Source organism: Entelurus aequoreus, linkage group LG02 (genome assembly GCF_033978785.1).
Source record: "Entelurus aequoreus isolate RoL-2023_Sb linkage group LG02, RoL_Eaeq_v1.1, whole genome shotgun sequence".
NCBI classification, from domain to species: Eukaryota; Metazoa; Chordata; class Actinopteri; order Syngnathiformes; family Syngnathidae; genus Entelurus; species Entelurus aequoreus.
Genome location: NC_084732.1, coordinates 9,985,420 through 10,007,790, shown reverse-complemented (window position 1 = coordinate 10,007,790; position 22,371 = coordinate 9,985,420). Strand labels below are relative to the sequence as shown.

Sequence of the window (22,371 nt, the reverse complement as noted above, 5' to 3'; positions counted from 1 at the left end):
TAACTGTTGATAGACCAATCAATCATTGGAATAACCACAGAAAATCAATAGTGCATTAAACTTTGGTAACAAATACAGTATATATATATACACTACCGTTCAAAAGTTTGGGGTCACATTGAAATGTCCTTATTTTTTAAGGAAAAGCACTGTACTTTTCAATGAAGATAACTTTAAACTAGTCTTAACTTTGAAGAAATACACTCTATACATTGCTAATGTGGTAAATGACTATTCTAGCTGCAAATGTCTGGTTTTTGGTGCAATATCTACATAGGTGTATAGAGGCCCATTTCCAGCAACTATCACTCCAGTGTTCTAATGGTACAATGTGTTTGCTCATTGGCTCAGAAGGATAATTGATGATTAGAAAACCCTTGTGCAATCATGTTCACACATCTGAAAACAGTTTAGCTCATTACAGAAGCTACAAAACTGACCTTCCTTTGAGCAGATTGAGTTTCTGGAGCATCACATTTGTGGGGTCAATTAAACGCTCAAAATGGCCAGAAAAAGAGAACTTTCATCTGAAACTCGACAGTCTATTCTTGTTCTTAGAAATGAAGGCTATTCCACAAAATTGTTTGGGTGACCCCAAACTTTTGAACGGTAGTGTATATATATATATATATATATATATATATATATATATATATATATATATATATATATATATACACACTTATGTTAGTAAACTTTTACATTATTATAAGTGTTTGTCTTTGTGGATTGGTTGGGAGAAGCGACATGCTTTTTCTGCTTTATATGAGGTGTGAAGTTGAAGTGAGCATATAGGTCCATTTAAGTCAAAGTTACAATGTCATACTTTTGCTGGACGTTGTTTTCCTCCTGTTCCGGGACGTCGATGTGGTGCAACTCAATGAAGAAAAAATAAATAGCAGCTCCCACCACGCCGCCCACCATGGGCCCAAACACAGGGATCCACCACCAGCATCCCCCAGCCCTGCAATGAAAGCACATAATGTCAACCCGTGCTCAGTTGCACAACAATCAGGCACGCTTCCTGTGCAGTGTGCAGGAATGTTGTTGTCAGTATTTCCTGGGTTAAAGGGCCTTTTATCCCAGCTTAGCATAAAGTCTTAATAAGCAGCTCTGTATGTGCAGCGTGTGTCCTCACTGTCACTCTGGCTGACCATGATGAGTCGCTACAGCCTTGTGGCCCAGCAGGTGAAAGCAGACGCATACAGGTTTAAACGTCAACAAGCCACAGGGGGCGCCGCCCAGGAAGCACACACTTTGTAGGCAAGATGCCATTGGATTATCCACTTATGTGCGGCCTCAGTTAAGGTGATCTGTCCAGGAGACAGGAGACACCCACTGGGTCACTTTGTCGCCGTGACGACACACTTCACACTCACATGGGAAGCAAATAAGAATATAAATTCCATGCCTGAGCTGAGATTTGTCTGCATTACATATATGCATTGGACTCATTAGTTATAAGATTAAATGTACTAATGGGAAATAGAAGCAAGAGCTAACAGAATATGTGAAATAAATAAAACTATATCTAAAGTCAGCTGGTGATTATTATTATTATTATGGGAATCAGAGAGCAGCACTGCACTTTGAGATACCGCAGAAGTTTACTTTTATTATCAAAGTGTTTCAAAAAAATGAGATATTAAATAAATGAGCTATTTCAAATGTTTTTACTTTGTTGGTTCAATGCAAAGGACTGCAAGTTTATCAACTTTGCAAATTTAATTTACAAAGTAGAATAATTTAATTAAATTGAATACTGTATTATTTTCACAATTTTTCATTGTTTTTTAATATTATCTTGTAGGGATGTCAATCTTACAACAACTCACGATTCCATTCCGATTTTAGGGATGACATTTTAATTCAGAATCGATACTTGATTCAACATGATTCTTGCAATGTTTTATTTGGTATAGAAATTATAATAAAAACCTTTGCAAAACAGCTCAGCTTGGAAGCTGACATATGACGTATACGCACAGCTAGTAAAACGGCTTAATAAACATGTCTTTAAAAATGTATTTAAAAAAAAACAAACAAAAAAAACAAACAATCTATTTCAAATCAGAATAAAAAAAAGTTGCGATTCGGATGTGAATTGATTATTTTTAGCTCTCCTATTATCCACCAGTCCAGCTATTAATTATCCATCTAAAAAAATACTTCAATATATCTAGAAACTTTATTAATACTCTAAAAAACAGGAAATACATTTGCCTTGGCGTAAAATACACACACACACACACACACACACACACACACACACACACACACACACACACACACACACACACACACACACACACACACACACACACACACACACACACACACACACACACACACACACACACACACACACACACACACACACACACACGCACACACACACAAAACATACTGTACAGATCGTAATTTCCCGACTATAAGCCGCTACATTTTTCCAACGCTTTGAAGCCTGCACTTTATACAAAGCTGCGGATAATTTAGGGATTTTTCCGGGTTCAAAAGCTTCACATGCCGCCAATAAATTTAGCCTTGTCACATCAAAACAATGAAATTGCCAAACGGATCATGGTGCACCAGTTTTAATTCGGACAGCAATTTTTTATTTAGTTTTAGTCATAACTTTTTGACGCAAATGTGTTTTAGTCATATTCAAGTCATCTGAATTGATTTAGTTTTAAACAATTAAAATTATGACAATTTAGTTGACCAAAATATAAAGTACAAAAGATAATTCATCTCTGAAGTTCATTATTGCGTAGCATCTCAAAAACAAAATTTACAACAGCACCTGCACTCTATGAAAAAAATCACTGTGTACATTTTACACTAACCTTACTGTTTACTTTTTTTAAATGTTGAATACTATATTAAGGTCATATGAAGAAACAAACTTGTTGTATTCTGTAATGTGTATAACTAACTACACACAGAGTGCACAATTGGCCACGGTCCCCTTTAAATACAACAACCAGTGTTATAAAACTAGGATGTATGTATATATATATATATATATATATATATATATATATATATATATATATATATATATATATATATATATATATATATATATATATATATATATATATACATACAGTATATCACATACCTGTCTTTTTCCAAAAAAAATAAAAAATGGAGCCACAGGGTTTACAAAGTGTCCTTGTCTACCGCAACAAAGGTGAAGTGTGTACATATGTCTTCTCTTTCCTCTTGGTGTAGAAGACATATTGAATGAGGTGTTTAACAATACAGTAGGGATGTAACAATATGAGCATTATTATGACCAAGGTTATCACGGTTATCATTATTATCGTGGTATTGTTGAATGTCCTCAAAAAGTATTCATACACATAATAAAATCTTTTGACCAAGTTATTTTAAAAAAAAAACAACAAAATAAATAGACACACTGTTAGGAAAGCCACTATTTTGCATGTCTTGTGTTTCCTATACTTTGCTAATTGTGTTTTAGTCTTAGTATTTTATCTGTTTTAATGGCTAAATTGTTTTTGTTTTAAATGGTGGTTTGTATTGCATCACTTTAAGACTTATTGAAGTGAAAAGTGTTTAAAAAATAAAATCTATTATAAATATGTATTACTCGTTGCAGGTGTTGTTTCCTACTCTGTTCAGCGGTCCTTGAAGGCATTGAGCTGCGAGAGAAATTTCAAGTCTATCAGACTTATGGAATCAAACTTTGGGGTTTAATGACTGTAATAAAAATAATTTAAAAAAATAAAACAAGGTGTGTTTGCCATAATTTCACCCGTTTGTGTTGTGTTTTGTGTTCAGGAGTTAGAGTTCCACAAACAATTACAAGAATGTATTGCCCAATTTTTTTTGGTATTTTCTGCTCCCTATCCTTTAAATTTGTAATACATCTTAACTGTCCATTTTAGGGAAATGATGGTGGCACAACTCTCTGTAAAGCATCTGTGCACCATGTAGTGTTCGCTCCAATTTGTCAAGATACTGTATGACTGCAGGGCAAATACTTGAGCCTCATTTCCGAGACGCATCAGTGAATATTTCATATTCGCGCCTTGTTCTCCCCAAGCTCACAGTACATTTTCAAAAGGCACGAGTGCCGTTTGAAATATTAATAACTATAGTCAGAAAGGAAGAGATGGGGCTGTGAATGCTTGGCTTCAAGTGGGAGCCGTAACACCGTGTGTAGTGTCCTCCGTGTGGGAGTGGCCTCAAGCAGGGAACCTGCACAACACCAACGTTTAGATGTGATCTGGTGTTGGATGAACACACTTGTGTTATTGGCAGAAACGTCGCAGTGTGGATGTTGTACCGGGGCCCCAAGCACAGGGGGGCCACAGGGTTTTTGAGAAATTTGAACGTTTTTTTTTCTGCCATTTAAATACCGTAATTTCCGGACTATAAGCCGCACCTGACTATAAGCCGCACCAGCTAAATTTAGGGGAAAATACAGATTGCTCCATATATAAGCCGCACCCGACTATAAGCCGCAGGGTTTTGATGTGTAATTAGTGTAGTATATAGGGGTTCCTGCTACCACGGAGGGGATTGTCGGGACATAGATGACTGTTTGGGAACGCAAAGCGTCCCAATTATTAACAATAAATCTTTCAATCATTCAATCAAACTTTCACATCTTTGACATGGCGAACAGCATTCGTGCAGAGTACAAATAATACAACGGTGCAAAGTAATACAAAGTGCTCGCCTGTACGTTATCAAAATAACCAGCCTACCGGTATATGAAAAGTCAGTCTTTAATCATTGTGTCATCGTCTTCCTCCTGCGTACTAAAACCACCGAAATTCTCTTCGTCGGTGTCGGAGAAGAACAAGCCGTAAATAAGCCGCACCCTTGTATAAGCCGCAGGGACCAGAACGAGGGGAAAAAGTAGCGGCTTATAGTCCGGAAATTACGGTAAGTGATTTATATTAAAACAAGATGTCATAAATGTTACTATACAATTAATAAAGCTGTGGAAGCTCAATAATAGAGTTGCTTGAATCAAATTAAGAATGTCTAAGATTTCCTACACCTCCAATCAAAAATACAAAATGGTTCGATCCACCTGGATAGTGGCAAAACATTTATGGACAAAATGTAAATACAATAAATCTATCTGGCAACATTGGAGAAAGTTATGGACAAGTTTCACTTTTGCATTTCATTGCCTGTAACTGGGGCAGCACGGTGGGAGAGTGGTTAGTGCGTCTGCCTCACAATACGAAGGTCCTGGGTTTGATCCTGCGCTCGGTATCTTTCTGTGTGGAGTTTGCATGTCCTTCCTGTGACTGCGTGGGTTCCCTCCGGGTACTCCGGCTTCCTCCCACCTCCAAAGACATGCACCTGGGGATAGGTTGATTGGCAACACTAAATTGTCCCTAAAGTGTGTGAATGTGAGTGTGAATGTTGTCTGTCTATCTGTGTTGGCCCTGCGATGAGGTGGCGACTTGTCCAGGGTGTACCCCGCCTTCCGCCCGAAGGCAGCTGAGATAGGCTCCAGCACCCCCCGCGACCCTGAACGGGACAAGCGGTAGAAAATGGATGCCTGTAACTGTGGTGCATTCAAAGGCCCTCGATTAAAGTTAGAAACAGAAGCATCACTGTTTTCAAAGACTTGGAGAGACTTAACTCCCAGGAGATGCACTAATAATAAAAAATCATGATAATGATAATGCAATATTATGATTTGTATCACCCACTGATAATAATCATCAGGGCCGGTGTGAGAGGCGACTCCTGAGCTAAAAGCACAGACAATCTCCCAGATCGCCAGCACTATTCTTGAAGTTGATTAGCTTCTGTTATACTTGCACAGACGTGCATGTGCCCATCACGAAATAATTAAATTATTTTTAAAATGGATTATATTTTTGCATTGATGCTGTTCTGTTGAGTAAAATCATAATTTTTTTTCAAAACTGTTTTCGGGCCGGGGGTGTTACAGGTTTGGGGGGCCTGCTTCTTAGGTTAAGGCTGCCCTGATAACCATATGTATCAACCTATCTCTACTTTTCTCTCTGAAGTAAAGGAAAACTTAACAGATTCATCATTATCATGTAAGTGAATGACAGGTTATATAATTATTTAAATTCATATTCTGGCCACTTAATATTGAATTTGCTGGCTATTTTTTGTAAAAAAAATTATTAACCTTTTCTTTTAAAACAAAACCAAATTATTTCAGGGGCGGGGTTATCTATACATGTTAATCCCATATTTAAAAGTTAATTACATGTAATTAAAAAAGATGCTTTCAACCAAATCCTGTCATGATCTGTTGTATCAGATCATGCCTTATCTTGAGTTTCTTGGTATTTTTTTGTGTAGTTTTAGTTCCTGTTTTGCGCTCTTATTTTGGGGTTTTTCACTTCCTGTTTTCTCCTTTCCTACAGCAACTTTACGCCTGCCTTTGAGCACTTTTCCCCTCACCTTGTTTTCTGTTATTAATTAGCACTATTTAAGTGGAGCGAGAGACACCATTTGGTTGTTGGGACATTATTCACTGGCCACCGTTGATGATTCTTTCCATTCTGAGATCAAGTACGCACGTACTTTGTGGACGCCGTCTGCTCCACATTCTTTGTAAGTGTTTTTACTGTGTTCCAGCCTTCCGTTTTGTGGTCTTTATAGTCTGTCCCCGTTGCTTTCGCTTTTTGTTTGTTTGTTTAATCATTAAATACCCTTTTTTATTCTACGATGCGTCCTCATTCGTCTGCACTTAAAATCACCACAACCTTCGTCGTCTCACACGACGCACCCCTGACAAATCTGTGCAATAATTAGTTTTGTAGTGCATGTAAATATACCAAGTATTTGTGTGTGTTGGGTTGGGTTGGATGGGGGGGCCTTTAGGAGTCTTGTGTAAGGCTCCTGGTTATTGGTAGTGTAGTGGTTCACATAACCCCATTCATGATCAGTCCAGGTAGAGGCTAATGGACTCTGTGAAATAATTTTCTTCTGAATTACTGTTAGATACTAGAATAATGCACTTCATTTTCAAAGCATATTGTAGTTTTCACGGATTTGCATAAGAGTTTAGCGGGGGTGAAAATATTGAGATTGAGTATTGAGTACCTGAACACGTCCACGCCCCATCCAGCCACCGCAGTGAACAGTCGTGGGCTTAAGTCTCTGGCTGGGTTGATGGGATAGCCACAGTTCAAGCCCATGGACACGGCGATGGCCATGATGACCAGGCCGATGCAGAGGGGCTCCATGCCTTTGGGGGCGCCTATGTTCTTGGAGTCGGTGATGGCGAGGATGCAGAGAATTAACGCAGCAGCCCCCACCACCTGACAGGACAAAAACAGTCAAAAGAGGAATAACGGTACAAACTTGACAGTACTTTTATTCCCAGTTTTTGTTGACCTTTGCCGTATATTATTTTGTCTAAGATTATTACAGAGAGTCCCCTTCAATCTGTCGCTCGCCAGATGGTTCTAGAAATGTAACGTATTATTTACTGCTATCTAACACAGCTGCTCTATGCTGGCCCAATATGAACAATGAATACTGACTCACAGAATACTATAGGGCTTGAAAGGGTGGCGTAGTAAACGCAATGCCTTGTGAGTTTTATGGGCATCTGTATAGCTTATTTACATGGCTGAATGCAAGACTCTGTCCTTAAGTATAGTTGTTTTCTTTCACAAGTTCATAACATGGCACACACCTGCTGCATCAGTAACTGCCAAAATCATTCACATGACTGCTTCAGGAAAAAAAAATTGAGATTTTTCTCATTTCCAGCACAGAAGCAAAACTAAGGAACTCAGATTAGCGAGCTAACAAAGAGACGACCAAATATCACTTTTAACACCATCACCCGGCAAGTGTTTACAGCATTTTCAGACTGGTAAATTAGAATAAAAGCCTGTTATTCTGTTTCATATATAGCATTAAGTAGGCTGTTAACATTAGCCAAACTAGCTGTGGGCTACAAACAATGTATACCTTTTTGGTAAAAAGCATGCATGTCTACTTTTAATCATGGATAAGCACAAAAAATTCATTTAGTTAAAAGTGTATTTAAAAGGGGCCTATATGTATTGGATATGCTTGGGTGTACAGTTTGCTCCACGGTGACATTTATAACCTGTTTTTTTAGCCTGTCTGCAAGATGATTGTTTGTGGAGGGGTTCACAGATTGCAAATGAAACAATGCTCCACCCTCTCCGATAGTATCATAGTTTATCCCTTGAAAATGTACAAACCCCGTTTCCATATGAGTTGGGAAATTGTGTTAGATGTAAATATAAACGGAATACAATGATTTGCAAATCATTTTCAACCCATATTCAGTTGAATATGCTACAAAGACAACATATTTGATGTTCAAACTGATAAACATTTTTTTTTTTTTTGCAAATAATCATTTAGAATTTGATGCCAGCAACACATGACAAAGAAGTTGGGAAAGGTGGCAATAAATACTGATAAAGTTGAGGAATGCTCATCAAACACTTATTTGGAACATCCCACAGGTGAACAGGCTAATTGGGAACAGGTGGGTGCCATGATTGGGTATAAAAGTAGATTCCATGAAATGCTCAGTCATTCACAAACAAGGATGGGGCGAGGGTCACCACTTTGTCAACAAATGCGTGAGCAAATTGTTGAACAGTTTAAGAAAAACCTTTCTCAAACAGCTATTGCAAAGAATTTAGGGATTTCACCATCTACGGTCCGTAATATCATCAAAGGGTTCAGAGAATCTGGAGAAATCACTGCACGTAAGCAGCTAAGCCCGTGACCTTCGATCCCTCAGGCTGTACTGCATCAACAAGCGACATCAGCGTGTAAAGAATATCACCACATGGGCTCAGGAACACTTAAGAAACCCACTGTCAGTAACTACAGTTGGTCGCTACATCTGTAAGTGCAAGTTAAAACTCTCCTATGCAAGGCGAAAACCGTTTATCAACAACACCCAGAAACGCCGTCGGCTTTGCTGGGCCTGAGCTCATCTAAGATGGACTGATACAAAGTGGAAAAGTGTTCTGTGGTCTGACGAGTCCACATTTCAAATTGTTTTTGGAAACTGTGGACGTCGTGTCCTCCGGACCAAAGAGGAAAAGAACCATCCGGATTGTTATAGGCGCAAAGTTGAAAAGCCAGCATCTGTGATGGTATGGGGGTGTATTAGTGCCCAAGGCATGGGTAACTTACACATCTGTGAAGGCACCATTAATGCTGAAAGGTACATACAGGTTTTGGAGCAACATATGTTGCCATCCAAGCAACGTTACCATGAATGCCACTGCTTATTTTGGGGCGGTATGGCGTAGTGGGTAGAGCGGCCGTGCCAGAAACCTGAGGGTTGCAGGTTCGCTCCCCGCCTCTCACCGTCCAAAATCGCTGCCGTTGTGTCCTTGGGCAGGACACTTCACCCTTGCCCCCGGTGCCGCTCACACCGGAGAATGAATGATGAATGAATGAGTTGTAAAAGTGAATGATGGGTTCTCACTTCTCTGTGAAGCGCTTTAAGTGTCTAAAAAAGCGCTATATAAATCTAATCCATTATTATTATTATTATTATTTCAGCAAGACAATGCCAAGCCACGTGTTACATCAATGTGGCTTCATAGTAAAAGAGTGCGGGTACTAGACTGGCCTGCCTGTAGTCCAGACCTGTCTCCCATTGAAAATGTGTGGCGCATTATGAAGCCTAAAATACCACAACGGAGACCCCCGGACTGTTGATCAACTTAAGCTGTACATCAAGCAAGAATGGGAAAGAATTCCACCTGAGAAGCTTAAAAAATGTGTCTCCTCAGTTCCCAAACGTTTACTGAGTGTTGTTAAAAGGAAAGGCCATGTAACACAGTGGTGAACATGCCCTTTCCCAACTACTTTGGCACGTGTGGCAGCAATTATTATTTGCAAAAAAAAAAAGTTTGAACATCAAATATCTTGTCTTTGTAGTGCATTCAATTGAATATGGGTTGAAAAGGATTTGCAAATCATTGTATTCCGTTTATATTTACATCTAACACAATTTCCCAACTCATATGGAAAGGGGGTTTGTACACTGTTTAAATATATAGCTTGAATTTGTCACCACTATTTTTTTTCCCAGAAAGTCGAAAATAAAGTTCTTAACATTAAATAGATTCACCCGGTCACAACAATAGTTACACATGCACACTCTCGGATCGGTTCAAACTCTGCATAAAGAAGATATTTTTATCAGCATTTGTGTCGCTGCATGTCGCACGTCAGGATTATTATTCCCATGCCAAGATTAGCTAAAAATAATACTGTATCCTACCTTTTTTGTTTTTCCTTACAGCCCGTAGCAGAGGGGTGGAGCTCAGCTTTAAAATTCACTGTAGGTCTCCTTTAAGGTGGGTTAGTTTGTAAACAAAAGAGTGAAGCTGCTCCCACCCAAAGGAGTTTTGAAAAAGAGAGATCGACTGATATTCAGGGTCATCTTCTATTCGGGTCAATATAGTATTAAGAATGAGTTCATGTTGTTTGTTTATGGAAAATTGGTCACCTTTTGGGAATTTGTGGCTACTGTCATCATATCAGAGTTTAATGGCAAAATAATCTGGAAAGCCCTCATTAAAATCTTTAGTTTGATGTCTGACTTGATGTACTTAGCTACAATTTGTTTGACCAGAAATGACAGAGCATTTTTCGTGTTTGGTGTATTTGACATTACAAGGCTTTATACTTTGTACAACGTTCTAAAAGCACAGAACGTGTGTTGAGAATATGAGATGTTTTGCTGATGATTTGTACGTGTGAGAGAATGCAAAGCAAGTGCAGATGTTCCATATCTTGCCAAAGTGGAGTTTGTGAACACATATTCTCACAATCTCCTAAAAGGAATGGTTAAAAAAAATTCCCCTATACCATGGATGTCAAAATTGGCCCGCCATGTAATTTCACTTGGCCGTTGAGGCGATATCAAATTAACACTAGAGCTGGCCCGCCGATTATATACAGCAGCGGTGCCGCGGTAACACCGCATTCACCGCTAATTCTCATACTTGCCAACCCTTCCGGGAGAATCCCAAATTTCAGTACCCCTCCCGAAAATCGTCACGTCCACATTTCATCTAGTCCAACGAGTTCTGGCCCAATCACTTAATATGTGCGGCTTCTGCACGCACACACAAGTGAATGCAAAGCATACTTGATCAACAGCAATACAGGTTACACTGAGGGTGGACATATAAACAACTTTAACACTGTTAGAAATATACACACTGTGAACCCACACCAAACAAGAATGACAAACACATTTCAGGAGAACATCCGCACCATAACACAACATAAACACAACAGAACAAATACCCAGAATCCTTTGCAGCACTAACTCTTCCGGGACGCTACAAGGTGTGTGTGGGAGGAGGGCAGGGTTTGGTGGTAGCGGGGGTGTATATTTCAGCCCGGAAGAGTTAGGGCTGCAAGGTGTTCTGGGTATTTGTTCTTTAGTGTTTATGTTGTGTTACGGTGCGGATGTTCTCCCGAAATGTGTTTGTCATTCTTTTTTGGTGTGGATTCACAGTGTGGCGTATATTTCTAACAGTGTTAAAGTTGTTTATACGTCACCCTCAGTGCAACCTGTATCGCTTTTGATCAAGTATGCGTTGCATTCACGTGTGTGTGCGTACAGAAGCCGCACATATCTTGTGACTGGGCTGGCACGTTGTTAGAATGGATGAACAGCGGACGTGACGACAGCTCGTAGAGGACGTTAAAGGCAGTGCCTTTAAGGCACGCCCCCAAGACTGTGGTCCGGGTGGACTACGAGATATAAAGACTGATGAACACCTTCGTTCGATAATGAAGGTTGCCTCAGCTCAAAGCCTGAGCCCTGACATTAATGAACTAGCATCCGAGAAAAGATGCCAGGCATCTGGCTTGGGCACATCAGATTAGATCAGTGTGTTGCAAACTGAGCAGTTTAGTGAAGTGAAGTGAATTATATTTATATAGCGCTTTTCTCTAGTGACTCAAAGCACTTTACATAGTGAAACCCAATATCTAAGTTACATTTAAACCAGTGTGGGTGGCACTGGGAGCAGGTAGGTAAAGTGTCTTGCCCAAGGACACAACGGCAGTGACTAGGATGGCGGAAGCGGGAATCGAACCTGGAACCCTCAAGTTGCTGGCACGGCCACTCTAACAACCGAGCTATACCGCCCCAGTTTAAAGTCCTGAATGGTTGGTTTATTCATTGTTATTTTATTTTCAAATTTATTAGGCTGTGGAAAAAGTTATGTTGATATTTACATCAGAAGGCTGCAAATAGAAAAGAGGCATTCAATTTTTATTTAAATTGTATTTGATATGCCATTAATATTTTTTTATTATTATTATTATTATTTGAAACTCGATTTTGCATGTCACTATAAAGTCATATAAGCTTTGCTTGTTCAATATTCAATGCAAAACGTGTTTGGGTCCCTATTAAAAGGTTAATTTGTTCAACCTTGGCCAGCCCTTTGTTCAGTTTTAAATTTTAGCCTACTCTGTATTTGAGTTTGACACCCCTGCCCTATACGGTTTTGAATGTCTTAAAACACAGATTCTAACGTACGAATCGAGGACAAATAGTTGTTTTCATCATTGTGCACAATTGTTCATTCATCAGAAAACATTACACATGTGCCCTTGAGTGCACAGACTACAGTATATGCTCACATGCTCTAGTAGTTTCTACACACTGTACGCTCATTGTTGCATAATGTTGTTTGCACACCACATCATATGGAATACATGAGCATTCAGACTTTGGCCAAATTCTCCTACACAGATTTTGTGGCAATGTGCTACCTAGTTCAGTAGTTTTTGTGTAATAAACTGTACAACAATAATATGACATGTAGATGCGTATGGCATGTAAGGTGTATTATAATTATATTATTATTATTACCTGGTCCATAAATCCATTGAGGATGGAGAGATGTTTAGCAGGGTAAGATGCAAATATGCCAGCTGTGGCGTTGTCTCCAGTAACGAGAAATTCTCCCTTACTGTAGTCCATTAAAGCATCTGCCAGAAGAAAACACATAAAAAAATGAGGTTATATTACCATATATATATATATATATATATATATATATATATATATATATATATATATATATATATATATATATATATATATATATATATATATATATATACATATATAAATATATATATATACATATATAGGGAATAAGCGGTAGAAAATGGATGGATGGATGGATACATATATACATATACAGTATATATATATATATATATATATATATATATATATATATATATATATATATATATATATATATATATATATATAATTTTTCTACCGCTTGTCCCTTTCGGGGTCGCGGGGGGTGCTGGAGCCTATCTCAGCTGCATTAGAGCGGAAGGCAGGGTACACCCTGGACAAGTCACCAACTCATCGCAGGACCAACACAGATAGACAGACAACATTCACACTCACATTCACACACTAGGGCCAATTTAGTGTTTTGCCAATATATATATATATATAAATATATATATATATGTCCATAAAGTGCTATCTTGCACAATGTTCACATTTATTTTATCTATTTATTTTTATTTTTATGCCATATTACTTTGTTTATAATGCTTGTGTTGATTTCATATGCACATTCAATTTCTACTTGAGGTCCATGAAACTGTGTTTTTATCTCCAATAATGTTTCTTCTACAAGGAAATAATTTTTAATGTGTTTTTTTAAATTTTTTATAAAACTTAGTTCCAAGATTTCAGTTTAAATACTTTTTGAAAATTTTGAGAGCATTTAAAAATACAGAGATAATAATGATAACCATGATAATTTTGGTCACAATATCCGTGATAAGAAATGTTCATATTGTGACATCTCTATGACAGACATTGAAAAAGTGCCTCTCAACTTCCCGCCTGGCCCTGCGATGAGGTGGTGACTTGTCCAGGGTGTCCCCCGCTTTCCGCCCGGGTGCAGCTGAGACAGGCTCCAGCACCCCCCCGCGACTCCAAAAGGGACAAGCGGTAGAAAATGGATGGATGGATAGACTTCCTGCCTACCGGCTTTCCTTTCTGCTGAGCTTTTATCCCATCTTACTTAACCATTTTCAGTATCAATCTACAATTTATGTTATCAATGCAGTAAACTATCATTAAACACGGAAGTGAAGCTCCACCTCTCTGAATGCAAGCGCTCAATGCAGCACGCATTCGCTCCACTGATGATGTCATGGATGAAAATAGTCTTTGTTGTCGGGAGAACGACTTCCATAATTACTTTTACTTTGTCCGTTTCTGCACGCTATATTTTCCGCGCTTGTGGCTCAACAGTTACCAAATTGCGCGTCAAAACAATAAGCACCGTTAAAGGAAATTATAGTTTACGTGGCATTATCGCATTACTTTGACAGCCCTAATATATATATATATACATATATATATATATATATATATGTATGTATATATATATATAAATATAAATATGTATATATATATATATATATATATATATATATATATATATATATATATATATATATATATATATATATATATATATATATATATATATATATATATATATATATATATATATATATATATATATATATATATACTACCATTCAAAAGTTTGGGGTCATGTCCTTATTTTTGAAGGAAAAGCACTGTACTTTTCAATGAAGATAACTTTAAACTAGTCTTAACTTTAAAGAAATACACTCTATACATTGCTAATGTGGTAAATGACTATTTTAGCTGCAAATGTCTGGTTTTTGGTGCAATATCTACATAGGTGTATCGAGGCCCATTTCCAGCAACTATCACTCCAGTGTTCTAATGGTACAATGTGTTTGCTCATTGGCTCAGAAGGCTAATTGATGATTAGAAAACCCTTGTGCAATCATGTTCACACATCTGAAAACAGTTTAGCTCGTTACAGAAGCTACAAAACTGACCTTCCTTTGAGCAGATTGAGTTTCTGGAGCATCACATTTGTGGGGTCAATTAAACGCTCAAAATGGCCAGAAAAAGAGAACTTTCATCTGAAACTCGACAGTCTATTCTTGTTCTTACAAATGAAGGCTATTCCACAAAATTGTTTGGGTGACCCCAAAATTTTGAACGGTAGTGTATAAATACGTATATATATATATATATATATATGTATATATATATATATATATATATATATATGTATATATATATATATATATATATATATATATATATATATATATATATATATATATATATATATATATGTATATATACGTGTATATATATATATATATATATATATATATATATATATATATATATATATATATATATGTATATATAAGTATATGTATACGTACATATATATATGTATTCATACATACATATATATATATATACATATATATATATATATATATATATATATATATATATATATATATATATATATATATATATATATATATATATATATATATATATATATGTATATATATATTCATATAAGTATATATATGTGTATGTATGTTTACACATGTATTTTTTGCCTTTTAGAATTTTTTTTTTTTAATATAAGCAATATCGAAGTGGCTGCTCACATTCTTTGATTTTTCTGTATGTCGTCCTCGCTGGAAAAAGTTTGGACAGCCCTGATGTAGAGGGTCTTTAAACTCACCATAATTTAAAAAATAGACACAACAGGCTCCAACAAAGGCTCCCAAAAACTGTGCGGCCACGTACACAGGAAACTTCTTCCAGGACATCTTGCCGAGCAACACCATGGCAAGAGAGACTGCCGGGTTTACATGTGCACCTGCAGCAACACAACAACAAAGTGTTTGGAGAGAATCATTGAAGTGGGTAAAATGATACCTGCATTGTCCTTTCCATCCTTACACTTTCCATCATTGTAACTGAGCTACTGTGTGGAACAATTTCCCTTGTGGATCATTGAAGTTTGTCTAAGTCTAAGTCTAAGTCTAATGATCAAATATTCATAGTGACGGCTCAACATGTTTTTCCCCCAAAAATATATATTTGTAAATTCCACCCAGAAGTTCCCATCCTGTGCTGACAGTGTGGGCTCATTTATTTAACACTCTGGGATCTCAGCTTTGACCTCGCTGTGGTGACACCACTGGGGGGGGTATCAAGCATGCAGCCATTGTTCCGCTCCCCATCCTGTTCACAAACACCTAGCGCCACAAACCAGCCAGAAGCAGCGGGCCCAATTGCATCTGACATAATCTGTCTGAAGCGGCTTAAGGCACACGTAGAGCGCGGGTCATTAGAGTGACCAGGATGTGTCACACTTGCGCTACACTGTCGGCCAAAATGGGAGCCTACAAAGGGAAGACAATTGTGTTTTCTTCTTTGACCGGGAAACTCCCCGCCAGGGAAGCCTGAAAGGGCGGGCTCGTCACACCTGACCCCCCGCACCCCACTACTTACCTCTCTGGAGACCCATGCCCCAGTAAAGCTCATTAGTCCAATACCTATGATCATCTTCAGAGATGTCGTCCCATACAAGCTTCCCACTGTGCTGTGGACCCCACGGCCCAATGGCCCAGTCATGCAGCAGAATCCCTCCATATATTAACCTCCTTGTCCTCTCAAGCCTTGCAATCGCCCTCTCGTTAGCCGCAAAGAGAGCAACTAGATACAATAATCCCTCGTTTATCGCTGTTAATTGGTTCCAGGCATGGCCGCAATAAATGAATTTCTGCAAAGTAGAAATTCATCCATCCATTTTCTACCGCTTGCAGTCGCGGGGGGTGCTGGAGCCTATCTCAGCTGCATTCGGGCGGAAGGCGGTGTACACCCTGGAGTGTCCGACCTGAGATCGGTAGATCGTGAGTTCAAACCCCGGCCGAGTCATACCCAAGACTATAAAAATGGGACCCATTACCTCCCTGCTTGGCACTCAGCATCAAGGGTTGGAATTGGGGGTTAAATCACCAAAAATTATTCCCGAGCGCGGCCGCTTCTGCTCACTGCTCCCCTTACCTCCCAGGGGGTGGAACAAGGGTATGGGTCAAATGCAGAGAGTAATTTCACCACACCTAGTGTGTGTGTGACTGTCAGTGTAACTTTAACTTTAACTTTAGTCACCTTTACATTCTTTCAATCCAAAATAGTAATGCTGTCTGAGGCTGAACCAATCAGTGGCCACAATACTGAACAGTGCGCAGTGATTGGTTTGGACTCATCTAGTGGCTAATACTATTGTACTATCAATCTTTTTGGTTCATTTAGCAATTTTTATGCTTGAAAAGGCTTAATTAGAGACAAAAATGTTGTAGAATATACTAAAAACTAAGCTTTTTTTTAGGAACACCTGCATAATCTCATGGCATTATTAATACATGAGATGTATCAATCATCCTGCCTTAACAAACATTCTCATATTATGTAATTTTCTATCCATAGGTTTATTATTTATTATTATTGTTGTGGCTCGTGCAGCCCTTTGAGACACTCGTGATTTAGGGCTATGTAAGTAAACTTTGATTGATTGAATGATTACCATTCTTGTTTGCAGTGAAGTACACGACTGCACTACTATATTGACAAACAATTCCTAATAATCATCAATCATCAATAATGCATGACACTTAAGAACACCCATGGATGTTTTTTTTTAACATATTTACATTTAACCAATATCATCTTTGTGCAGATGTGTCAAAGTTTTTGTATAGCACGTTCAATATTTGTGTGTGGTGGCTTTGAATCCGTATTGTACAGTAATCTATTTATTTATATCTGCACCTTATTGCTCTTTTATCCTGCACTACAACGAGCTAATACAACAAAATGTTGTTCTTATCTGTACTGTAAAGTTCAAATTTGAATGAAAATAAAAGGAGGTCTAAGTATAAGTTTAATAAAGCCATAACAATGTATCCATCATGTTTTACACTAAAGGAAATTATAAGTAGGGGTGTCTCGATCCGATATTGGTATCAGATATCGGTCGGATATCAGCAAAAACAATCGGATGGTATCGGCGTGCATCTGAAATCTCTGATGCAAGCAGTCCTGCATGAGTATGTTTACTTGTGCAAAGATGGACAGCCAGTCAACATCTGAATTTCCTACAACAAGCACACAGGGTTGATTTTTTTTTTTGTATTTTAGTGAAGTCATATAAAAAAATGGTAAACACGGATAAGCTATTACAGCTAGCAGCTACACAACAGCTTAACACACAATATCACACAAGCTAGACGTACAAAATAAGTGTCCTTAATTGAACAATATTGCGGTCTAAAACATGCCATTTGTCAATAGAAACAAGTTTCAAATAATTATAGTTGTATATTGCTGACATATACAAAGTCTCCAAGGCAGAGGCGTATTAGAAAGTATTCAGTAACAAAACGTGTCCGCATCATTGAATTTACTCCATCATGCCCTTAATTTAATTAATTATTATGACCTCTAGATATCGCCAAAACCCAAATTAGCACTCCACTTTTAAAGCATAAATCTGTCATAAGGTTAATGTTTATGTTAGTGTAATTTCACTTGATTTAACCTTTTCTAATAGCTTCCACACTACAAAATAATACAAATATGTAGTATGATTTGTGCTGATATCGTATCGGATTTATATCGGTACCCGCCAACACTCAAGGCTCCAATATTGGTATTGGAAGTAAAACAATCGCATGGAGACCCCCCCCTAAATACAAGCAGTGATCAAACCAAACCACCTGCTCAGTGGCCTTGCGGTTAGAGTGTCCTCCCTGAGACTGGCAGGTTGTGTGTTCAAACCCCGGCCGAGTCATACCAAAGACTACTTTTGAATTGATTTGAATTATATTTATATAGTGCTTTTCTCTAGAGATTCAAAGCTTTTTTACATAGTGAAACCCAATATCTAAGTTACATTTAAACCAATGTGGGTGGCACTGGGAGCAGGTGGGTAAAGTGTCTTGCGACTAGGATGGCGGAAGCGGGGATCGAACCTGTAACCCTCAAGTTGCTGGCACGGCCACTTTACCAACCGAGCTATACCGCCCCAAGACTTGTGGATGACTGCGGTATGGCGTAGTGGGTATAGTGGCCGTGGCAGAAACCTGAGGGTTGCAGGTTCGCTCCCCACATCTTGACATCCAAATTGCTGCCGTTGTGTCCTTGGGCAGGACACTTCACCCTTGCCCCCGGTGCCGCTCACACTGGTGAATGAATGATGAATGAATGATAGGTGGTGGTCGGAGGGGCCGTAGGCGCAAACTGGCAGCCTCGCTTCCGTCAGTCTACCCCAGGGCAGCTGTGGCTACAAATGTAGCTTACCACCACCAGGTGTGAATGAATGATGGGTTCCCACTTCTATGTGAGCGCTTTGAGTTTCTAATAATAGAAAAGCGCGATATAAAAAAAATAGACTTGACAAAGACTACAAAAAAAAAAGGGACCCATTACCTCTCTGCTTGGCACTCAGCATCAAGGGTTGGAATTGGGGGTTAAAGGCCTACTGAAATGAAATGTTCTTATTTAAACCGGGATAGCAGATCCATTCTATGTGTCATACTTGATCATTTCGTGATATTGCCATATTTTTGCTGAAAGGATTTAGTAGAGAACATCGACGATAAAGTTTTGGTCGCTGATAAAAAAGCCTTGCCTGTACCGGAAGTAGCGTGACGTCACAGGTTGAAGGCCCCCCTTTACATTTGCACATTGTTTACACCAGCAGCGAGAGCGTTTCGGACCGAGAAAGCGACGATGACCCCATTAATTTGAGCCAGGATGAAAGATTCGTGGATGAGGAACGTGAGAGTGAAGGATTAGAGTGCAATGCAGGACGTATCTTTTTTCGCTCTGACCGTAACTTAGGTACAAGGGCTCATCGGATTCCACACTCTCTCCTTTTTCTATTGTGGATCACGGATTTGTATTTTAAACCACCTCGGATACTATATCCTCTTGAAAATGAGAGTCGAGAACGCGAAATGGACATTCACAGTGACTTTTATCTCCACGACAATACATCGGCGAAGCACTTTAGCTACGGAGCTAACGTGATAGCATCGTGCTTAACTGCATATATAAACAGAAGAAATAAGCCCCTGACTGGAAGGATAGACAGAAGATCAACATTCCTACCAAAACCTGGACCTGTAACAACACGGTTAATGCTTTCCAGCCTGGCGAAGCCTAGCAATGCTGTTGCTAACGACGCCATTGAAGCTAACTTAGCTATGGGACCTCGACAGAGCTATGCTAAAAACATTAGCTCTGCACCTACGCCAGCTCTCATCTGCTCATCACGACCCGTGCTCACCTGCGTTCCAGCGATCGACGGCGCGATGAAGGACTTCACCACGAAGGACTTCACCACGATGATTGGTGCGGTCGGCGGCCCGGAGACGGAGGAAGTCAAGGTGAGGACAGCGGCGCGGCGGCGGGCGTTGTAGCTTTCGACGACACCCCGGCTGCCATCAGAGTCGGCAAGAAACATATATTTCCCCAAAGTTACGTACGTGACATGCACATAGCGCCACGCACGTACGGGCAAGCGATCAAATGTTTGGAAGCCAAAGCTTTACTTACGGTAGCGCGTCTGATATCCAACTCAAAGTCCTCCTGGTTGTGTTGCTGTAGCCAGCCGTTAATAAACCGATCCCACCTACAGCTTTCTTCTTTGCAGTCTCCATTGTTATTTGAACACATTGCAAAAGATTCACCAACACAGATGTCCAGAATACTGTGGAATTTAGCGATGAAAACAGAGCTGTTTGTATTGGGATACAATGGTGTCCCAATACTTCCGCTTCAACCCTTGACGTCACGCGCAAACGTCATCATACCTAGACGTTTTCAGCCGGAAGTTTCCCGGGAAATTTAAAATTGCACTTTATAAGTTAACCCGGCCATATTGGCATGTGTTGCAATGTTAAGATTTCATCATTGATGTATAAACTATCAGACTGCGTGGTCGGTAGTAGTGGGTTTCAGTAGGCCTTTAAATCACCAAAAATGATTCCCGGGCGTGACCACCGCTGCTGCTCACTGCTCCCCTCACCTCCCAGGGGGTGAACAAGGGAATGGGTCAAATGCAGAGGGTAATTTCACCACACCTCGTGTGTGTGTGACAATCATTGGTACTTTAACTTTAACTTTAAAACCTTTCCCAGTCACATTGATTGCATCTTTATTGATAACCACATCAATAACATCACTCAGACCAATAATGGGCAGAAAAAACGCTATACAACTCCCTGCTTATGAGACATAATGCTGCACAATGTGTTCCCAGGTGATGGTGCGTTTACCTGACACCCCTCCTGCAATGTAGGCGGCCATCATGAGTCCCAGAGTGAAGCCGAGGTGGATGGACAGGGGCTCCCCCAGTGCCCCCTTACTGAGGACGGCCTGGGCCACTGAACCGCATCCAAAGAGCTGCGAGACACAGAACACGCTGCTTTTCAACAAGTCCAATTAAAGGCACCTTTAACACTCGCCCCCTTCTCTGACAACCGCGTCCAACTGCCAAGCACAATTTGTCCAAAAGGCAGCTCAAGAAAAATAAAGAATCCCCCCACTTAGTTTGGAGAAAAAACAAAGCGAGAGCAGTCATCCACAAATAAGAAGGCTGCACTAAAAGGTCACAGTCATTGAACTTAGGCGGTGACAGGTGGAGGTGAAAGACACCCACAACTATGTAGAACTAACTGAGATGGAGAGACCTATGAGAAGCAGTGTGTTGCATTAAAAAGTGAGTGGAGCAGCAGACACGTCATTAGCTGCACCAGCCTTAAAGCGGCTGTTTAAGCTGAATGACAGGTGCAGGGAGACAGTACTCACTATCAGGACAAATATCCCCACAAACTCCGCCAGGAACTCCTTGAAGATGTCCCGCCTCAGGGCAAGCCTGGCCTTCCACCTCCCGCGGCACTCACTGTCCATCTTGCTCCCTGCTGCAGGTTAGTGCCGCCGCCTCACAATAAACACACAACAAGAAGAAGAAGGAGAGAAGAAGTCAAGCGCTGATGGTCGCCTCCCACTCGCTGCGTGCACTCCCGCTTGTCACCGCTAGTGGCATTACTGTGCCTGTACGCGCGTCCCAGGGTAATAATAGGACCCACACTTCAACAGAAACACATCCAAATGCCACAAGAAACATGTCAACTGCAGTCAGTACTTGTAGGTTACTTTTGCTCATAATAACCTGAGTCTTTTTTTGTCCATACTAATATTACTATTAGTAGAAGTTATGGGAGTAGTAGTAGAGCAATAAGAAACCTAGTATTAGTTGATTTAGCTATAGTAGAAGTAATGTGTATCCTAGGCTGACCATATTCTGAAATCGCAAAAAGAGGACACATATATGCGTGCCAAGGCGGGCAGCACGCCAAGGCCGGGTCTAGATC

General features: G+C 39.5%; 1 protein-coding gene across 2 annotated transcripts; it reads right to left on the bottom strand.

The window, feature by feature from the left end:
• Nucleotides 1-718: 718 nt before the first annotated feature.
• LOC133662275 (aquaporin-9-like) lies at nt 719-21,907 on the bottom strand. Of its 2 annotated transcripts, XM_062066139.1 has the most exons (6): nt 21,806-21,907; nt 21,274-21,400; nt 15,666-15,803; nt 12,899-13,017; nt 7,084-7,301; nt 719-964 (listed from the first exon to the last, which is right to left on the bottom strand). In XM_062066139.1, exons 1-6 carry the CDS (start codon nt 21,905-21,907, stop codon nt 802-804), a joined length of 867 nt encoding a protein of 288 aa, XP_061922123.1. In that variant the 3' UTR covers nt 719-801. The 2 variants fall into 2 exon arrangements, with proteins under 2 accessions (XP_061922123.1, XP_061922131.1); XM_062066147.1 differs by lacking the exons at nt 21,274-21,400; nt 21,806-21,907 and adding an exon at nt 16,486-16,706.
• Nucleotides 21,908-22,371: the final 464 nt, after the last annotated feature.